The 14,760-nt window shown below is 37.6% G+C and overlaps 4 protein-coding genes across 6 annotated transcripts; 2 read left to right on the forward strand and 2 right to left on the reverse strand.

Annotated features, from left to right (window-relative positions):
- The first annotated feature begins 450 nt into the window (after positions 1-450).
- Positions 451-6,116, forward strand: spn-E (spindle E). The gene is made up of 3 exons (XM_011314132.1): positions 451-585; positions 1,185-1,393; positions 1,643-6,116. Exons 2-3 carry the CDS (start codon positions 1,193-1,195, stop codon positions 5,783-5,785), a joined length of 4,344 nt encoding a protein of 1,447 aa, XP_011312434.1. The 5' UTR covers positions 451-585; positions 1,185-1,192; the 3' UTR covers positions 5,786-6,116.
- Positions 6,117-6,185: 69 nt separating this feature from the next.
- Positions 6,186-10,425, reverse strand: LOC105272182 (extensin). 3 transcript variants are annotated; one of them, XM_011314133.1, is made up of 7 exons: positions 10,215-10,425; positions 9,676-9,892; positions 9,032-9,185; positions 8,720-8,834; positions 8,272-8,358; positions 7,620-7,778; positions 6,186-7,417 (listed from the first exon to the last, which is right to left on the reverse strand). In XM_011314133.1, the coding sequence occupies exons 1-7, from the start codon at positions 10,309-10,311 to the stop codon at positions 7,122-7,124; spliced, it is 1,125 nt and encodes a 374-aa protein (XP_011312435.1). In that variant the 5' UTR covers positions 10,312-10,425; the 3' UTR covers positions 6,186-7,121. The 3 variants fall into 3 exon arrangements, with proteins under 3 accessions (XP_011312435.1, XP_011312436.1, XP_011312437.1); XM_011314134.1 differs by having other exon boundaries at positions 8,272-8,325; positions 10,215-10,423; XM_011314135.1 differs by lacking the exon at positions 8,272-8,358 and having other exon boundaries at positions 10,215-10,424.
- Positions 10,426-10,594: 169 nt separating this feature from the next.
- Positions 10,595-12,386, forward strand: Mettl4 (Methyltransferase like 4). Its single transcript, XM_011314136.1, has 4 exons — positions 10,595-11,415; positions 11,592-11,766; positions 11,995-12,166; positions 12,234-12,386. Exons 1-4 carry the CDS (start codon positions 10,790-10,792, stop codon positions 12,359-12,361), a joined length of 1,101 nt encoding a protein of 366 aa, XP_011312438.1. The 5' UTR covers positions 10,595-10,789; the 3' UTR covers positions 12,362-12,386.
- Positions 12,387-12,474: 88 nt separating this feature from the next.
- LOC105272185 (2-aminoethanethiol dioxygenase) lies at positions 12,475-14,735 on the reverse strand. Its single transcript, XM_011314137.1, has 2 exons — positions 13,298-14,735; positions 12,475-13,216 (listed from the first exon to the last, which is right to left on the reverse strand). The coding sequence occupies exons 1-2, from the start codon at positions 13,595-13,597 to the stop codon at positions 12,818-12,820; spliced, it is 699 nt and encodes a 232-aa protein (XP_011312439.1). The 5' UTR covers positions 13,598-14,735; the 3' UTR covers positions 12,475-12,817.
- Between the last annotated feature and the right edge of the window lie 25 nt (positions 14,736-14,760).

Here is a 14,760-nt window from a genome sequence, read left to right on the forward strand (position 1 = left end):
CACGTTACCACTAGGACAACGCGCTGAATTAAAAATATAAATTCATTAGTGGTATATATTCAATACATTGAATAATTTTTTCCATTAAAATTCCACGAGATGTGGTTATAACTATTTAAATATTTATTTATCGACTAACTCCGAAAGTACAAAAGATAACGTTTTCAATGTTGAATAATTATCGTGAATATATATACGTCTGCACGCTAAAGCTGTGACATAACAACTGTAGCTAATAGAAAGGAAACTATCCAAGCGTTTAAGTCTTGTCGAGGAGTTAGTTCCTGTTTCCTACGTTGGCGCCCTCTCTCTCTCGGGGTGCAGTACTACGATGCCCCTGGGGTCACTCAAGTCCCCAGATCTGAGCCTCTACTTTAGTCAATGCTCTTTGAGTGGTCACGTGACTCGTTGTTTATCTTTTAAATTTGTGACCTTCAACTGATTGTCAGCACTTACCGGTATTTTGTTTCATTCGATTTCCGTTTGGCGAGTGGTGAAGAGAAAATTACGAGAATTTTTTAAATTGAACATCTTTTGAGTTTTGACTGTTGACTTTTCGGTTGTGAGGGAGAGGGAGGAAGACAGGTGGGGATATTTATTCTTTTGGATTTTCAGTGGATTTTTTTTTCCATGGGGGAGAGATTTTTAAAATAATTTTTATTATTTTTTTTGGCTGAGGGTTGAAGGAGTGAAATTGCTGGCTTTTTCGTAATTATTTTTCAGATTTTTTATGTTTTTTCGGGAGAAGATGGAAGGGAATGAGAAGATTTCGAGGGAGAACACGAGAGCTGGGAATTTCCTTTGTTCTTCCGCCATTGTGAGAATTCTCTGACTGTTTGCCCTTTGGAATTTTTAATTCCCCAGTTTTCAGTGTTTTTCCTATTCTTTTTGGGATGGTATGGATTTTTCTTCAATTTTTCGTGGGAATTCTGAGGAATTTCTAGCGGGAATTCATCGCAATCCGGAAATTGTCGGCGTGACCACGAGATCCAGGAATTTCCTTTGTTCTTTGTTCCTCGCCATTGAAATTCGAACGTCAATTTTCCGGAAATGCATTGAAGAACAGAATAAATCGAGTCAATCATTTAGACACAAATGATTTTTCGTGATGTCTAATCTTTTTTCTTATCTTCTTATAATAAACAAAACGGCAATTAATTTGCAGAGTCTATTTCTGTTTTCAGATCTCATCATGAACGACCCCATGGCATTTTTTTACGGAAAAACTCCGGCAAAGACAACAATTTTGCACAAGCCAGCAAGAAGGACGTACAAATTGGCGACTGATGTCTCTTCAATTTATTGTCCCTCTGAGACCACCACAGTATCAACATGCGTGGGCACTGATTATGCTGATGAATACCTGGAAAAAGAGGATGAACTCCTGCGCGAGGTGAGATTCCTCTCAATATCTCCGACTCTAAAATAGACAATTAATTTTTTATAACCAATTATTTCCAGCTCTCAATTCCGTCTACAAAAACATTCCATTGAAAAATTCGTTGCTTCCCTCAATTCCAAAGATATTCCCGATGAACTCGAGTGAATTTACCTGATTTATCATTTCAGCACAAAATTTAATTAATGAATCTTGTAATAAAAAATCTCCAAAGGTAGTAATTGATTCCCAATTTTTCTCTAGTCGTCGTCTCTCTACCGGGGAATTCTGGGTCCAGACGGTGAGAATTTCGATCAAGTTTCGTACGCCACATGTGCCCCAAGTGACATAGCCCTGGAGCCAAACCAGGAGAAGATCTACAACACGTACGACCTGACGTACACCCCCAGGAATCATCTGCCGATTGGAGCATTTCAGGAGAAAATTGTCTCAATGATTGAGACGAATCCAGTGACGATAATCCAGGGACCCACAGGCTGTGGTAAAACGACGCAAGTGCCCCAGTTTATCTTGGAGAGTTGTTACAAGAATAATCGTCACTGCAACATCGTTGTAACTCAACCAAGAAGAATAGCAGCAATGAGTATTGCTAAAAGAGTCAGTGAAGAGCGTGAATGGCCATGTGGCTCTCTCGTTGGCTTTAAAATTGGTCTCGTTCAGAATACAAACGAGGACACGCGTCTCACTTACTGCACCACTGGAGTTCTCCTCCAGAGACTCGTTCACGAGAAGCACATGAATGATTTCACCCACGTTATCATCGACGAAATCCACGAGAGGGATCAGGACATGGACTTTCTCCTGCTGATCGTTCGAAAATTTCTTAGATCAAATTCACGTGGTGTCAGAGTTGTCCTCATGTCTGCAACATTCAATGTCGAGAAATTCTCCAGGTACTTCACGTTTTACGCTGGTAACAAGAAGGTTCAGGCGCCAATTATCGACGTGACGAAAAGAAATTTATTTCTCGTACGTGAATTTTTTCTGGATGATATCCAGGGGATGGGGACTATTCCAGTGGTGAAGGCACACGAGCCTGAGGCATCAAAAGCAATGCTGGAGTTCGCTGCTAGAGTTATGCAAGTGATGGACAGAATTGATCAGGAGCTCGATCGTTTTGGCAGCTCAAAAGCTGGTGATCGTCCCACAACTCTAGTTTTTTTACCTGGTATTCACGAGATAGAAGAGCTGTTCAATATCCTGACTTCACCAGCCAAGGAGTCGGATAAATGGGATGTCGTTGTCCTGCACTCTTCCATCACCCATGAGGAGCAATCGAGAATTTTTGAGGCACCACCACCTGGTTATCGAAGAATTATTCTTTCGACGAACATTGCTGAGAGCAGTTTAACAGTTCCAAATGTCAAGTACGTGATAGATTTCTGTCTGACTAAACAGCTGGTGAAGGACACAACAACGAATTTCCACAGTTTGGAGTTGACGTGGGCATCGAAGGCCAATTGTCAGCAGAGAGCTGGAAGAACTGGAAGAGTTATGGATGGTCGAGTCTATCGTTTAGTTCCCAAGCTTTTTTATCAGCAGATACTCCCTGACGAGAATCCTCCAGAGATCGCCAGGGCACCACTGGAGAACATCTTCCTGAGGGCTAAAATGCTGAATATGGATAAGCCAAAGGCTCTGCTTGCTCTCTCCCTGGATCCACCAGATTTAACAAATATTACCAGCACCGTTTTGAATTTGAAAGAGACTGGAGCACTTTTGGACTCCGGGGACGATCCACACGATGGAGAAATTACAGACATGGGGAGGGTAATGGGACAAATGCCCCTGGACATCAGAATCTCCAAATTAATTGTCCTGGGACATGTCTTCAGTGTTCTCAGGGAGACAATAATCATTGGTGCTAGCATGTCTGTGAAGAATATGTTCAGTCATCCCTTCAAGGAGAAGCTCCACGCGTACAAAGCTAAATTACTCTGGGCATGCAATACGAGCAGCGATGGAATAGCCTTTCTGAATGCCTTCAGGAGCTGGATGAACTTCAAAGGGACAAACTCCAGGAGCAGGGACAAGGGATCTGAGGTATCGTGGGCTAAAAAGAGTTTTCTGCAGGTCAGAGTGATGAGAGAGGTTGAGGCAACAGTTGTCGAGATCACAAAGAGACTGGAGAACATGGGAATCAGGGAGACAAGGGGGCCAGGAAGAGTCCAGCTCAATGCAACTGAGATGCAATTTGTACTGAAGATTGCCATTGCTGGGGCTTTTTATCCCCATTTTTATCTCGCAAATCCCAGATCTGACGAGCGATCCAGTGTCAAGGCACTCGGTGGACTGGATCCTGCCAAGACTGTTTATCTCACCGGTTGGCCAATAAAACAACCAGGACTTCTCTACGCTAAACGCTTTCAAGAGATATTCAAGTTGGTTCTCAATGCTGATTCGTCTAGAATAGCTGTTAAATTTGATCACTCCAACCGAGTTTATATTCAATTCAATAAGACAGAAGTGAAGGACGCGAGGGATGGGCCAGAGTTTCAGGGTGAGATTCCAGTTTCTGTTTATTTGGCAATAAAATTGGGACGAGTTAATCCACCAATCAGAATTCCCATCATGCCAGAGGATGCAGCTAATGAATTGGCAGAGGAGTTTGGTCTTGAGAAAGACCCAGTGAATCTTTACATTCCACGTCCCAGGAGAAATCCACAGGGTACTGGTTTCTACCTCAGACCTAGACTCCCTGATCTTGATCTCACGTTCATTCCTATGGACATCCAGAGGATCATTGATCCTGGGTACTTCTGGGTCAGCAACAAGGACACAGAGACTAGAGATAATCTGTTGGAGATCAAGAGAGTGATTACTCTGATGGAGTCCAAGGGTCTTGTGACATTCGAGGGAAAACCAAAGGTTGGGGCTGTCGTTCTTGCACCCAAGGAGACATCTGGGGATGAGCAAAAGGTGAAATACGATCGTGCTGTTGTCCAGAATGTTTTTCTGGTCTCCAGGCACGAGTACAGCGCTCAGGTATTCTTCATTGATTCAGGGGCTGTCTCTAAAGTCAGTATTTGTGATCTTCGATGTGTTCCTGGGGATTCACCACTGGAGAAAATTCCAGCAGCTGCTTATCAGTGTTGTCTCAGTCAGGTGAAGCCTGCCATTCTCAATACACTCACTGGTCAGTGGTCGGAGGGATCCAAGAGATTTTTTGAGGAATTGATTACAGGAAAAGGCAAGACTTTGTATGGAGAGGTCTACTCTGTTGTCAATTCGGTGGTGTGCATTGATCTTCATGTGACTGATGATAAGGGAATGAAGATTAATGTCAATAATCTGCTGGTTAGTGAGGGATACGCTGAGCCCAGAGAAGAGGATTATCTCTCCAAGGCCAATCACACTATCAGAGTTGATGTCAACAGATTGTCGAATGAGGAGAAAGCAACTCACACGGATCTACAGCACAATCAGCTTTACCTAGCAGATTCTTACGTGGATCCCCCTGAAGAAGAGGACTGCACATCATACGCTACTCTGACTGGTCCCAACTCACCTCTGGAAATAAAACTCTCGAATTTAATTAATGCTGGAGTTGGTCTGGGTATCACCATTGATCCAATTTCAGTTAATTGTGTTCTGCTGGATCCAACTCTCAATGATCCTCAAACAAGACTTGTCGTTGCTGGATCTGTCAGTCAGGGGTGTGACTCTGGGAATTTAACTCTCAGGAATACAACGCTGATGCCTAATATTCCAGGGCTGACTGATCTTCTAGCTTTAATTTTTGCTCCTAAAATCGAGTTGAGGGCGAATTGTATGAAGACGAGAAATGTTGGAGCACTGTGTGGACTTGGGTACGATGAGAAGACCAAGAGGAGTCTTTTTCCAGAGCACGACATGAATCTCAGCTTCAATGTTGATATTAATCTCGACGATCTGCAGAATATTAATAAATTGAGGTACTGGATGAACATGGGAATATTCGTGAAGTCTGAGGATGACTCCGATGAGGATCAAATGCTCAGTGATATCGTCAAGACCCAGGTGAAGGTCAAGGAAAGTCTCTTCGCTCTCATGAGTAAGAAGAGGGAGCCCATTATTCCTGAAGTCGATTTGAGGCATGGCCGGTGGGGAAGGTACCAGGAGGCTGACTTCCTTGATCCTCTGAATGTCAATAAATTTGAGAATCTAATTTATAAACTGCATCGTGCTCTCGATCTCCGGGAGCCTGATGATGCCAAAGAGTTCATGTTGAATCACCTTGAGGAGCTGAAGAAGAAGGCTTCAATGTCGGTGAAGGAAGTACCTTATGAGGAGATCGATTGCAAACTTTGTAGACAGAAAATATCGGGCATTCTTCATCTCAGGAGTCACATTTCCTCGCCTTATCATTTGATGAAGGAGGAGGAGCTTAAGGAGAATTTGCTTTGAAGAGGGAGATTATTGTGAGTTCATTTAAGAGGAGGTTTCATTTTTGAGTTTTGGAATTCTTTTTCAAGATTATTCTATTATTTTTCATCATTTTTCTGAGGATTCCCATGATTGTAGAGAAAGGGAGAGATGGGCGAAGTTTTTGGAGGTTTTTCTTTCAATTTTTTTTTATATATCATTAACAGTTTTTGTTATATTTAATTTAGAAGAACTGTGGAAGACAGTTTGGGATTTATTTTTCGTTTTATATAGACACATTGACGATAATAATGTTGTTTTATAATGAAAAAAGTTCATTAATCAATTAATAAAGATTCTAAGAAATTGAAAATCAACCGAGGGAAGTGGTGGAGTGGATTGATGATTATTTCATTTCATTATTACACTTATTTTCCTTTGCTAGTAATTTATTAATTTGTTACAATTATTTTGCGATAGTCAATATCTACAAAATATACAGATTGGAGAAAATTGGTACAAAAAATTGTCTGTGGGAAGAATACAGTCAATTTTCAAGGAATTACATTTTGTATTGAATCATAATTTTGTGATTGATAATGATAAAAAATTAGTTAACGAAAATGATTTCAGCAAAGGCTATTTCAATGTTTAATTCTGCAGAACAATCGAGTTTACTCAACTCGTTTCACCACTTCTTTACTCAGATGTATTGAATTTATTTTCCCCGGTCAATACTAAATAATTCATTTTTCTCAATTACACTCCCGTAATTGATGATATCTACAAAAAATACAGATGATCGAAAAACGTGTTACGAACTCGGTCGTATCTATCGAATGTAATCGAAATTTCTCTCGAAATTCTTATCTCAGATATAAAAGACTGCCTTTTAAGAAAAGAAAAATTATTAAAAAATTCAGATTTTGAAAAGAAATTGTAAAGAAATTTTTTACTGGGGCTAATGACAATGTCATAGCCATTTGTTGCCTGACAAATTGCAATCTGACAGTCATTTACTTCAGTAAATTATTAATTTACGATTTTCCCTAATTGGATTTAGCTTTCAAAATTAGCTAAGACTGCTATTTCATTTCCTTTTTTTACAATACGTAATTTTCAAATATTCCAGACGGAAAAAATACGACAAATTAATTGATTCGAAAGATTCTACAACCGAGTCTCAATCTTTTTCGTTAATTTTGCGATAATTAACGATATCTACAAAATATACAGAATAAAAAAAATGTGTTAATACAAACAAAAATATTCACGATAAATTTGCGAAAGAATCGAATTAAATGAAAGTGGTGAAGTGTTAATAAACGTATAATGGCTCCAGCCAGTCGTTTTGAATAAAAAATTCTGCAGAGTGGATTTATGATTCTCGTATGTATCTGGTACCTGGCTGCGAATACATCAGACGTGCAGGAATGTTTCCAGGCTGTGCACTGACAAAAGCACCAGGAGGAGGTGGTGGATAGGGTCCAGGTATTGGCTGTGGGGCCCTCACTGGATATCCTGACGTTATACTTCCAAGTTTTGCACCCTGGGGTGGCTGTTGAATGGGAATAGCACCTCCATGAACAGTCACATGACTCCCAGGTCGCAAGTAAAATTTATCTTCGGAGTATGCCGTCTTGTGGTCCAGGGAATGAAGACTTGTGACGTAAGCTGAGGATCAAAATGATGAAACATCAAAGATATTAATTTATTTTCACTCAATAGAACCAATTTCTTGGGCCATTCATAAATATTTCTTATTATTATTATCAATTATTGAATTATTGAATATTCTCAATTATTGAATTGGAATAATGTTTTTTTTTTCTTTCATTTGATTGAAATGGATTGATTAAATGTTATTGATAATTACCTGCTTGGTGAGTGGACAATGTTGCCCTGTTTCCTGAGAGATAAACTGGTTTTCCTGGATCATTATCACGAGCAGGTTGTGACGTTGGTGCAGAATAACTGTAAACACTCTGTCCACCTGGTGTTGGATAAAAAGTCGAGGGTGGATATTGATTATTTTCTGGAAAAAAAAGAGAAACGAAACGAAAAATCATAACAACTCAAAATAAAATCAAAGTAACGAATTCAATCCAATCGAATCGAATGAAAAAGAAAACAAAAAAATGAAATGAAATGATGATAAAAAAAATGGAGATAAGATGAATAAATTTAGGTAAAAAAGTCGATTCTACTCGATCAGTGAATATCTCGAAATCCAAACAAGATATCTGAATTTTCGTATCAACATGTTTTGGAGGGCTTGGCATGCTCTACAAAAGATGTTTCTAACAAATTCTGATATTTCTTTTAGTTGAAGAGATTTTCGTGGAAAAGTTATTGAATTAATTTGATGAGAATATGTGAGACGATGGCGAGTGCATTTTGTCCATTATGAGAGGTAGTGGTTTTGCTATTAATCGATTAATGATGGATTTAAGATTATTAGAGGTTTGATGGATTAATGAAATGTTTCGAAAAATTCATTTCCGAGGAATTCTTAATTATAAACTCACTATTCCAGAGGACGGCGCGAGAGTCGCCAGTTCTCCTGGCAGCCTCCTCTGATTCTGGAAAAATACAACCATCTCCCCTCAGTTCCCCTATTCATGTATTTTATTATAATAATATTAGTGCGTGTCAACCTAGTGATTAATAATCAATCATTAAATGGCAATTGATTCGGCTTAGTGTAAAATTAAAATCACACGTTTTTTTATTAATCATGAAATTATTTCGATAATGGAAATTTACGAACAAATACTATTTTTTTTTTTTTTAGAAATAACTCATTTTTCAATGTTTTTATATTTCATTACAGCATAATTTAAATACGAAAAAATCCTGCAACATTTTTTTGCAAAATTGTTCACTACCGAGATATTTAAACTATGAGGGAAAAATAAAAGGTGAATCTTGAACTTAATGACAAATGTAAAATAATTATTAATGAATAGTACGTACTCGTTTGAGGTGGATTATAACTCGGCATTGTTGGGGAAGGTTTGTACCCATAGACAGTGTGATAAGGAGATGCTGTGGGAGGTGGGGAAGGGCTGTGGCCCCTCTTCAAAGGTCCCTACGACAAAAAAATTATTACAATGACTAATCTGTGAATATCTTCCCCAGTATGGACTGTAGACAAAAATGCCCGATAACTTTTTCGTAGAGCATAAAATTCTCCAGAAAAAGTTCCTTTAAGATTTTTCTGTCAACACATTACCAGCTGAGATTCTCATGGAATAACTGGAAATTAATGAAAAACGGAATTCTTACATTGACACTTGGCAAAAGGGTGTGTGTAGGAGTTGCAGCAGCAATTTTATACAATGGACTTCCTATTGGGACTGGAAGGAACATCTGGGGATGGACAACATTTGTACCAGCAGGTGGATAATTGCTGACGCTGGTCAAAACCTCTGAACAGACACTGAAAAAGAATAACGGTTTTATTATCAAAGATTATTCAGTATAAATAATTAATCAATAATGAAATTGAATCTTAAATTAATGATTTTATTTTATTGGAATTTTCTGTATCACGTGTCTGATTCCTTCGCGTTATTCGGTATTTATATTATATTATTATATATTCTTTAATTTCTTTGAATAGAATTTCCGAGATGTCGTAAACACTGGCGTGACCTTGTCGAGGATTTGCTCCTTTGTTTTGAACACTGACCGATTTAAAGTAAGGAATTCACCACTCAGCGTGAGAAATGTTTTTCAACTCAATTTTAAACTCGACACATCATTCGTTGTTCTCTCTATTGATTCACTATTGACTTTTAAATTGTACGCAATGATTGGAACACAAGAATTGGGAAAAATAAAATGAGAAGATTCCATTGCAGAATGAAAAGCCTTGGATAAATTACGATTAAAAATACAACAGCAATTTGGTGGAATGGGATAATTACCTAGCCTCTTTAGTGAGCTGTCTTCTACGATTATCATCCTCATTCAACACTTTCTTAAGTTGTAAGAATAACTGATGCTTCTCGTCTTTTAACTGTGACAATTCAGCTTCCAACACTGAAATTTGCTCTCTAGTCTCTCCCAGGGTCATCACGTCCATCTTCTGCTGTCTTTCCCTCTCTTTCCTCTGTCTCTCCTCTTCGGCATCGGCTTCTTGTTCTAAAACAAAATATCACTCAAAAAATCAGCAACAATCTCATCTTACACTAGGGACAAATCCAAATTAAATAAATCCTGTTAGAACAGTACAAATAATTATTCAAAAACCCCCAAAAGAATGTTTAAATAAAATCGTAAATCTCGATTGTTTTCTGGAAGTCAATTTTTGACCTTCCATATATTGAATTCTGAAGATGTAATTTTCAAAAATCTCTGGGTAGAAAATTTTTGAAAGAAAGTATGAAGGCAAGGTTTTTGATTCTGCGGATATCCAGATTTAATTTATTTTTTTTTAAGGACTCCAACAGATTGATGGCATCACCTTGTTTTTTCCTCTGTCTTTCCCTGATGATGTGTCGTTTCAATGCCTGCCACATCTGCTCGCTCCTCTGGGGAGGTCCAGTCGTCACAGCTGGCATCTCACCAATTCGACAAATTAAACAACAATAAAGTGCAATTAATTCTCCGATCGCCTAGAAACTGACATTTTTTTGAGAACGAGGTTATGGCGATGCTTCTTTATGGAGGGAATAAATCACCTCTGATTGGTGGAAAATTTGTCGTCACATGAAAATTCTGACAACCATTTTTACATCCCACGCGATTGTTGACGTTTTTCGCATTTTTCTTCATGTGAAAAATAAACATAATTACATGAAATAATTAATTAACGAACAGTGGTGACAAGGAATTAATAATTAAAGAGTTTAAAAGTGTTTTAAATGTTAATTAATAAGTTAATTGGCAATTGAGTGGGCAAATTGTTTATTGGGTGGATGTATTAACTTAAATTTCGAGTGTTCGAAATTGTAATTGCACAATGAGAAATAAACAAAGACTTGAAATGCATTTTTTATCGTCGATTTTAATTGTTTAATCAGTAGAAGAAGATTAAGAATGAGTGTGTTATTGGCGGCAGAATCGGGATGGATAATATCTCACTTGAATTATATAAAAACAATTTATAAAGATATCAAAAACAAAAATCAGGAGTTTAAATTCCATTTCTATGATAAATTGTTTGAAATTAATTGCCAATTCCTCAGGGATAATCAATTTGTCAAGGCCATTGATGGAGTAGTTGATACTGACAATAATGATAAGAATAAGCAAAAGAGAAAGAGAAAATTGGGAATTAATTCTTCGATTTTTAAAGAAATAAAATTTGTTAAAGAGAGTTTTGAGGAAATAATGAGGGGAAATCTGAGGGATGATTTTTTTTTACGTACAGGAATTGGGGTAGGAGATAATAATAAAGAGGCGAGAGGGGCTTCGGGGAATTTTTTTAAAAAGAGTGCTCAGAAGTTTGAAGAATTTTTTGGAGCGAATTTAAGGGATGAACCTGTTGTGGTGAATTTCAAGAGGATGGAATACGTATTTCCTGGGAATTGCGAGTTCTATTCTCATGACGTGGGAAATATTGAGGATAAATTAGAGGGGAAAGAATTTGATTTTGTTTTAATGGATCCTCCATGGTGGAATAAGTTCGTCAGGAGAAAGAGAGAAAGGTCCACTGAATCGGGGTAAATCCATTTTCTTCTTTTTTTCTTACACAATTATTTTATTTTTTACATTCTTGTGTCCAAGATTAGATTTCATTGATTTTTATCACAATTATTTGTCTCTCGGTTTTATTTGCAATTATTCAATTGATTCTAGAGTGAACTGCATTTCAATTTTGTTGAGACTATTTTTTTAGGTACAAAATGATGCACAATGATGAGCTACTGAAGATCCCTATGGACAAATTGTTAAAAACAAATGGAGTTGTTGGTGTTTGGTGCAGTAATGCTCAGAGTCATTATTCGGATGTTATTGAGAAGATTTTTCCGAATTGGGGAATTAAACCTGTTGCCACTTGGTATTGGATTAAGGTACAATACTTTCAATTCGTATATCATTTTTTTTTATCAATGAATTCAATTGACATTAATAAAAATTTGATTACTCATAAAGATTTAATTCAATAGATATTTTTCCAACGATTACTCAAGGAATTATCGTAATGGAATTATCACTTGAAATATTGCCATCGAGTTAAAACAATTAATTATGCATTGAAAATTATTTAAAAGGTTGGAAAAAATGTATTATTTGTTTAGGTTACGCGGTCAGGGCACCCAATCTGCAATTTTCGTTATCAATCAGTGAAGCAGCCTTATGAATTAATTATCTTTGGAATTAAAATTCATAATGAAGGAGTTAAAATTCCAGATAAGAAGATTTTGATTAGTATTCCGAGTTCTGTACACTCGCACAAGCCTCCATTAACAGGTAATTCCCTAGAACAATGTCTAGTTTATAAAAATAGAGCGTTTATAATTACGTGGGATTTTTCCAGAAGTAGTTCGACAATTTCTTCCTGAAAACCCGAAGTGTCTGGAGATTTTTGCGCGATATCTGCTGCCTAACTGGACTAGTTATGGATTAGAAGTTTTAAAATTTCAGCACGAGTGGCTTTTTACTTGAAATAAAGGACAAAACGAGTGATTAATGCCATTGCATTAAAATATTTTTTACCCGAATTCTGCGGGAAAAATTTATGCGTTCAATTATTTTGAGGAACAAGAAATTCCTCACTCCCCCGGTGTTCTCATTTATTCCGAGATTCTTGGAAGAGTGAAGGTAAATTTCTGATTATTGAAATAGATGAAATTACAGTCACGAGATTATTTTGTTGTGTCATAAATCGGTGATTCCCGGGGTTTAGTTTTTCACACGACGAATTGATCTCAAATATGTCGGAGGATGACGAGCAAAGGTAAAAAGTCGTCTATACTCTGAAATAAATATTAGCCAACCGAATCTATCGGATAAATAAGAGCGATTGAATGCAAATCTCCAGTAAGAGATATAAAAATTCCTATTAATTAATCCTTTGGGAATTCATCATGACAAAATACATAGAGCCCTGAGTGGAGAGAATCATCTCAAGGGTGGGCCCAAATATTTAAGATTTGTGGAGTAGAATAGAGGAGGCTGGACCACAGCTAGAAGTCTAACTTTGACTGGTGCTCCTTCTGGCCCATTAGTCTGCTCTTGAGCGATTTGCCGGAAGAATGTGCAGGGTCGTATGCTCCTCTGTCGCTCGTCAAGGTCAACGTCGTAGGGGGGGCTGAGAATGTCCAGGAAGGCTGCTGGCCCCTTCAAACAGCTGATTTCGTGGAAATTGTGGTCGTGAGGGGTGAGGACACAAGCAGGATCATTCGCCTGGACGATCTGGGATGCATGTCGCAAGGCTGTCAGCTCCTCGTCCAGCTGGATTACTCGTCCTTGTGGAATCTGCGTTGTGACGCTATCGATCTTTACTGTTCCATTTATCACCTGGTGATTTAGCAATTTTCAATTCAATTAATACTCGGTCTCTCCCTTCGATTATTTGCACCTGAAAATAAATTCGTTTACCTTGAGCAATCCGTGCATTCCAGGGTGATCATGCATGGGCAAGGTCACACCATGCTTCAGCAAAAAAATCGCTATCGTAATATCTTGATTCTCGAAGATGTCGATGACACACATAGGGGCCCTCTGGTTCTCCACATATTCAAGCACTTTTTTGTCGACCTTAACGTCATCAGATGTTATCTCGTTCATCAGGAGCCTGAGTTTCTCCAAGTTCTTCTGACAGAGTTTGAATCCACTGCCTCGATGTCCAGCGAATGTCTTCATCGCTTGTCTCCACAGGCTCTCGATTTTCGAGGACATTGGGAATGTCTGTGATTATAATTGAATACTCTAAGTGCTCTAAGTACTTCGCAGCTCTTTTAACACTTTCTAACCTCTCATTTGAGTGATAATTTTTCGGGGAGAATTTCTTGGAATTTCTCCAGTTTTTTCACTATTTTTCGGGGATACTCCAATTTTTATCTCGTCAACACGCATTTGCACTGGTTTTATGACGATTTTTGGTCCTTCGTACCAAGTGTTTGGCTTTGTTGATACTGATAACGCGTGAGGGGAATCATAAGCCAACACTGCATAGACCTGTACTGGTATGTGAGGTATTTCAAGAATGCTGGGAAAAAATGAATTCAATCTCTACAAGACTCTTTGGGCACTGCTTGCAAAACATAATAAATCATGAAGTAAATCATAATGGAAAAATTATTGAATAAATATTCATGTATCTTTATTCTGAATTTTTATATTTACAAGAAACTCCAATCGAGCGTTGAATACATAAACCAGATCACTCAATCTCCAGGCATGATTTTTGTGATTTTATACAAGAAGAAGAAGATGAAAATCGAAAGGTCTGGGAAAAACTCGCTCTCTCATTGAGTTTTTTCAGGATCTTTTGAAATTATTATCTGATCGGTGAAAATTCATGATGCATTAACTTCCAGACAACTGTTAAAATTCAATTTCCACTTTTTTCTTATTGGTTAATGGTAATCCTACGTGTATATACATAAACAACTTTCAGAATAATCGATAAAGCAGTCTATTTGTTCTGCTTCACTGAAGAGTTTAGGCATTTTCACAAGCTCGAAATAACAGCACAGAATCAATGAAGAATTGGCACGAAATAGATCTAGTTCCATCGTAATGAAACACGAAATTAAGTATTTGATCGATGATTTCGTATGGCTATTCACACAAGTACGAGGTAAATGCAGTATATAAATAAATATTTCAACGGTCTCATTATGAATAAAACGATGAATTCCAAATATCATTCGAAAATATTAATTAATGGAAGAGATGAATCCGAATTATTCAACCCTTATCTAAGATTGTGCGATGCATTTTTATGCATTAACTATCAATGTATGTACTTCAGACGTAAGTGCAAGTGTTAGCGTAGGCGTGAAAGAGATTCTATAAAAATTTGAAAATTGTGCCTATCGTTTTGAATTGTGCAAATG

This window comes from Fopius arisanus, unplaced genomic scaffold (assembly GCF_000806365.1).
Source record: "Fopius arisanus strain USDA-PBARC FA_bdor unplaced genomic scaffold, ASM80636v1 scaffold00148, whole genome shotgun sequence".
In the NCBI taxonomy this organism is placed as follows: domain Eukaryota; kingdom Metazoa; phylum Arthropoda; class Insecta; order Hymenoptera; family Braconidae; genus Fopius; species Fopius arisanus.

Coding starts and splice junctions, on each gene's coding strand:
- spn-E (XM_011314132.1), top strand. CDS start 1,193: ATGAACGACCCCATGGCATTTTTTTACGGAAAAACTCCGGCAAAGACA. Junction 1,394..1,642: donor AGGATGAACTCCTGCGCGAG/GTGAGATTCCTC, acceptor ATTTTTCTCTAG/TCGTCGTCTCTCTACCGGGG.
- Mettl4 (XM_011314136.1), top strand. CDS start 10,790: ATGAGTGTGTTATTGGCGGCAGAATCGGGATGGATAATATCTCACTTG. Junction 11,416..11,591: donor GAAAGGTCCACTGAATCGGG/GTAAATCCATTT, acceptor CTATTTTTTTAG/GTACAAAATGATGCACAATG. Junction 11,767..11,994: donor CCACTTGGTATTGGATTAAG/GTACAATACTTT, acceptor TTATTTGTTTAG/GTTACGCGGTCAGGGCACCC.
- LOC105272182 (XM_011314133.1), bottom strand. CDS start 10,311: ATGCCAGCTGTGACGACTGGACCTCCCCAGAGGAGCGAGCAGATGTGG. Junction 8,835..9,031: donor CCCTTTTGCCAAGTGTCAAT/GTAAGAATTCCG, acceptor TTTTTGTCGTAG/GGACCTTTGAAGAGGGGCCA. Junction 8,359..8,719: donor TTATAATCCACCTCAAACGA/GTACGTACTATT, acceptor ATACATGAATAG/GGGAACTGAGGGGAGATGGT.
- LOC105272185 (XM_011314137.1), bottom strand. CDS start 13,597: ATGTCCTCGAAAATCGAGAGCCTGTGGAGACAAGCGATGAAGACATTC. Junction 13,217..13,297: donor GAATGCACGGATTGCTCAAG/GTAAACGAATTT, acceptor CTAAATCACCAG/GTGATAAATGGAACAGTAAA.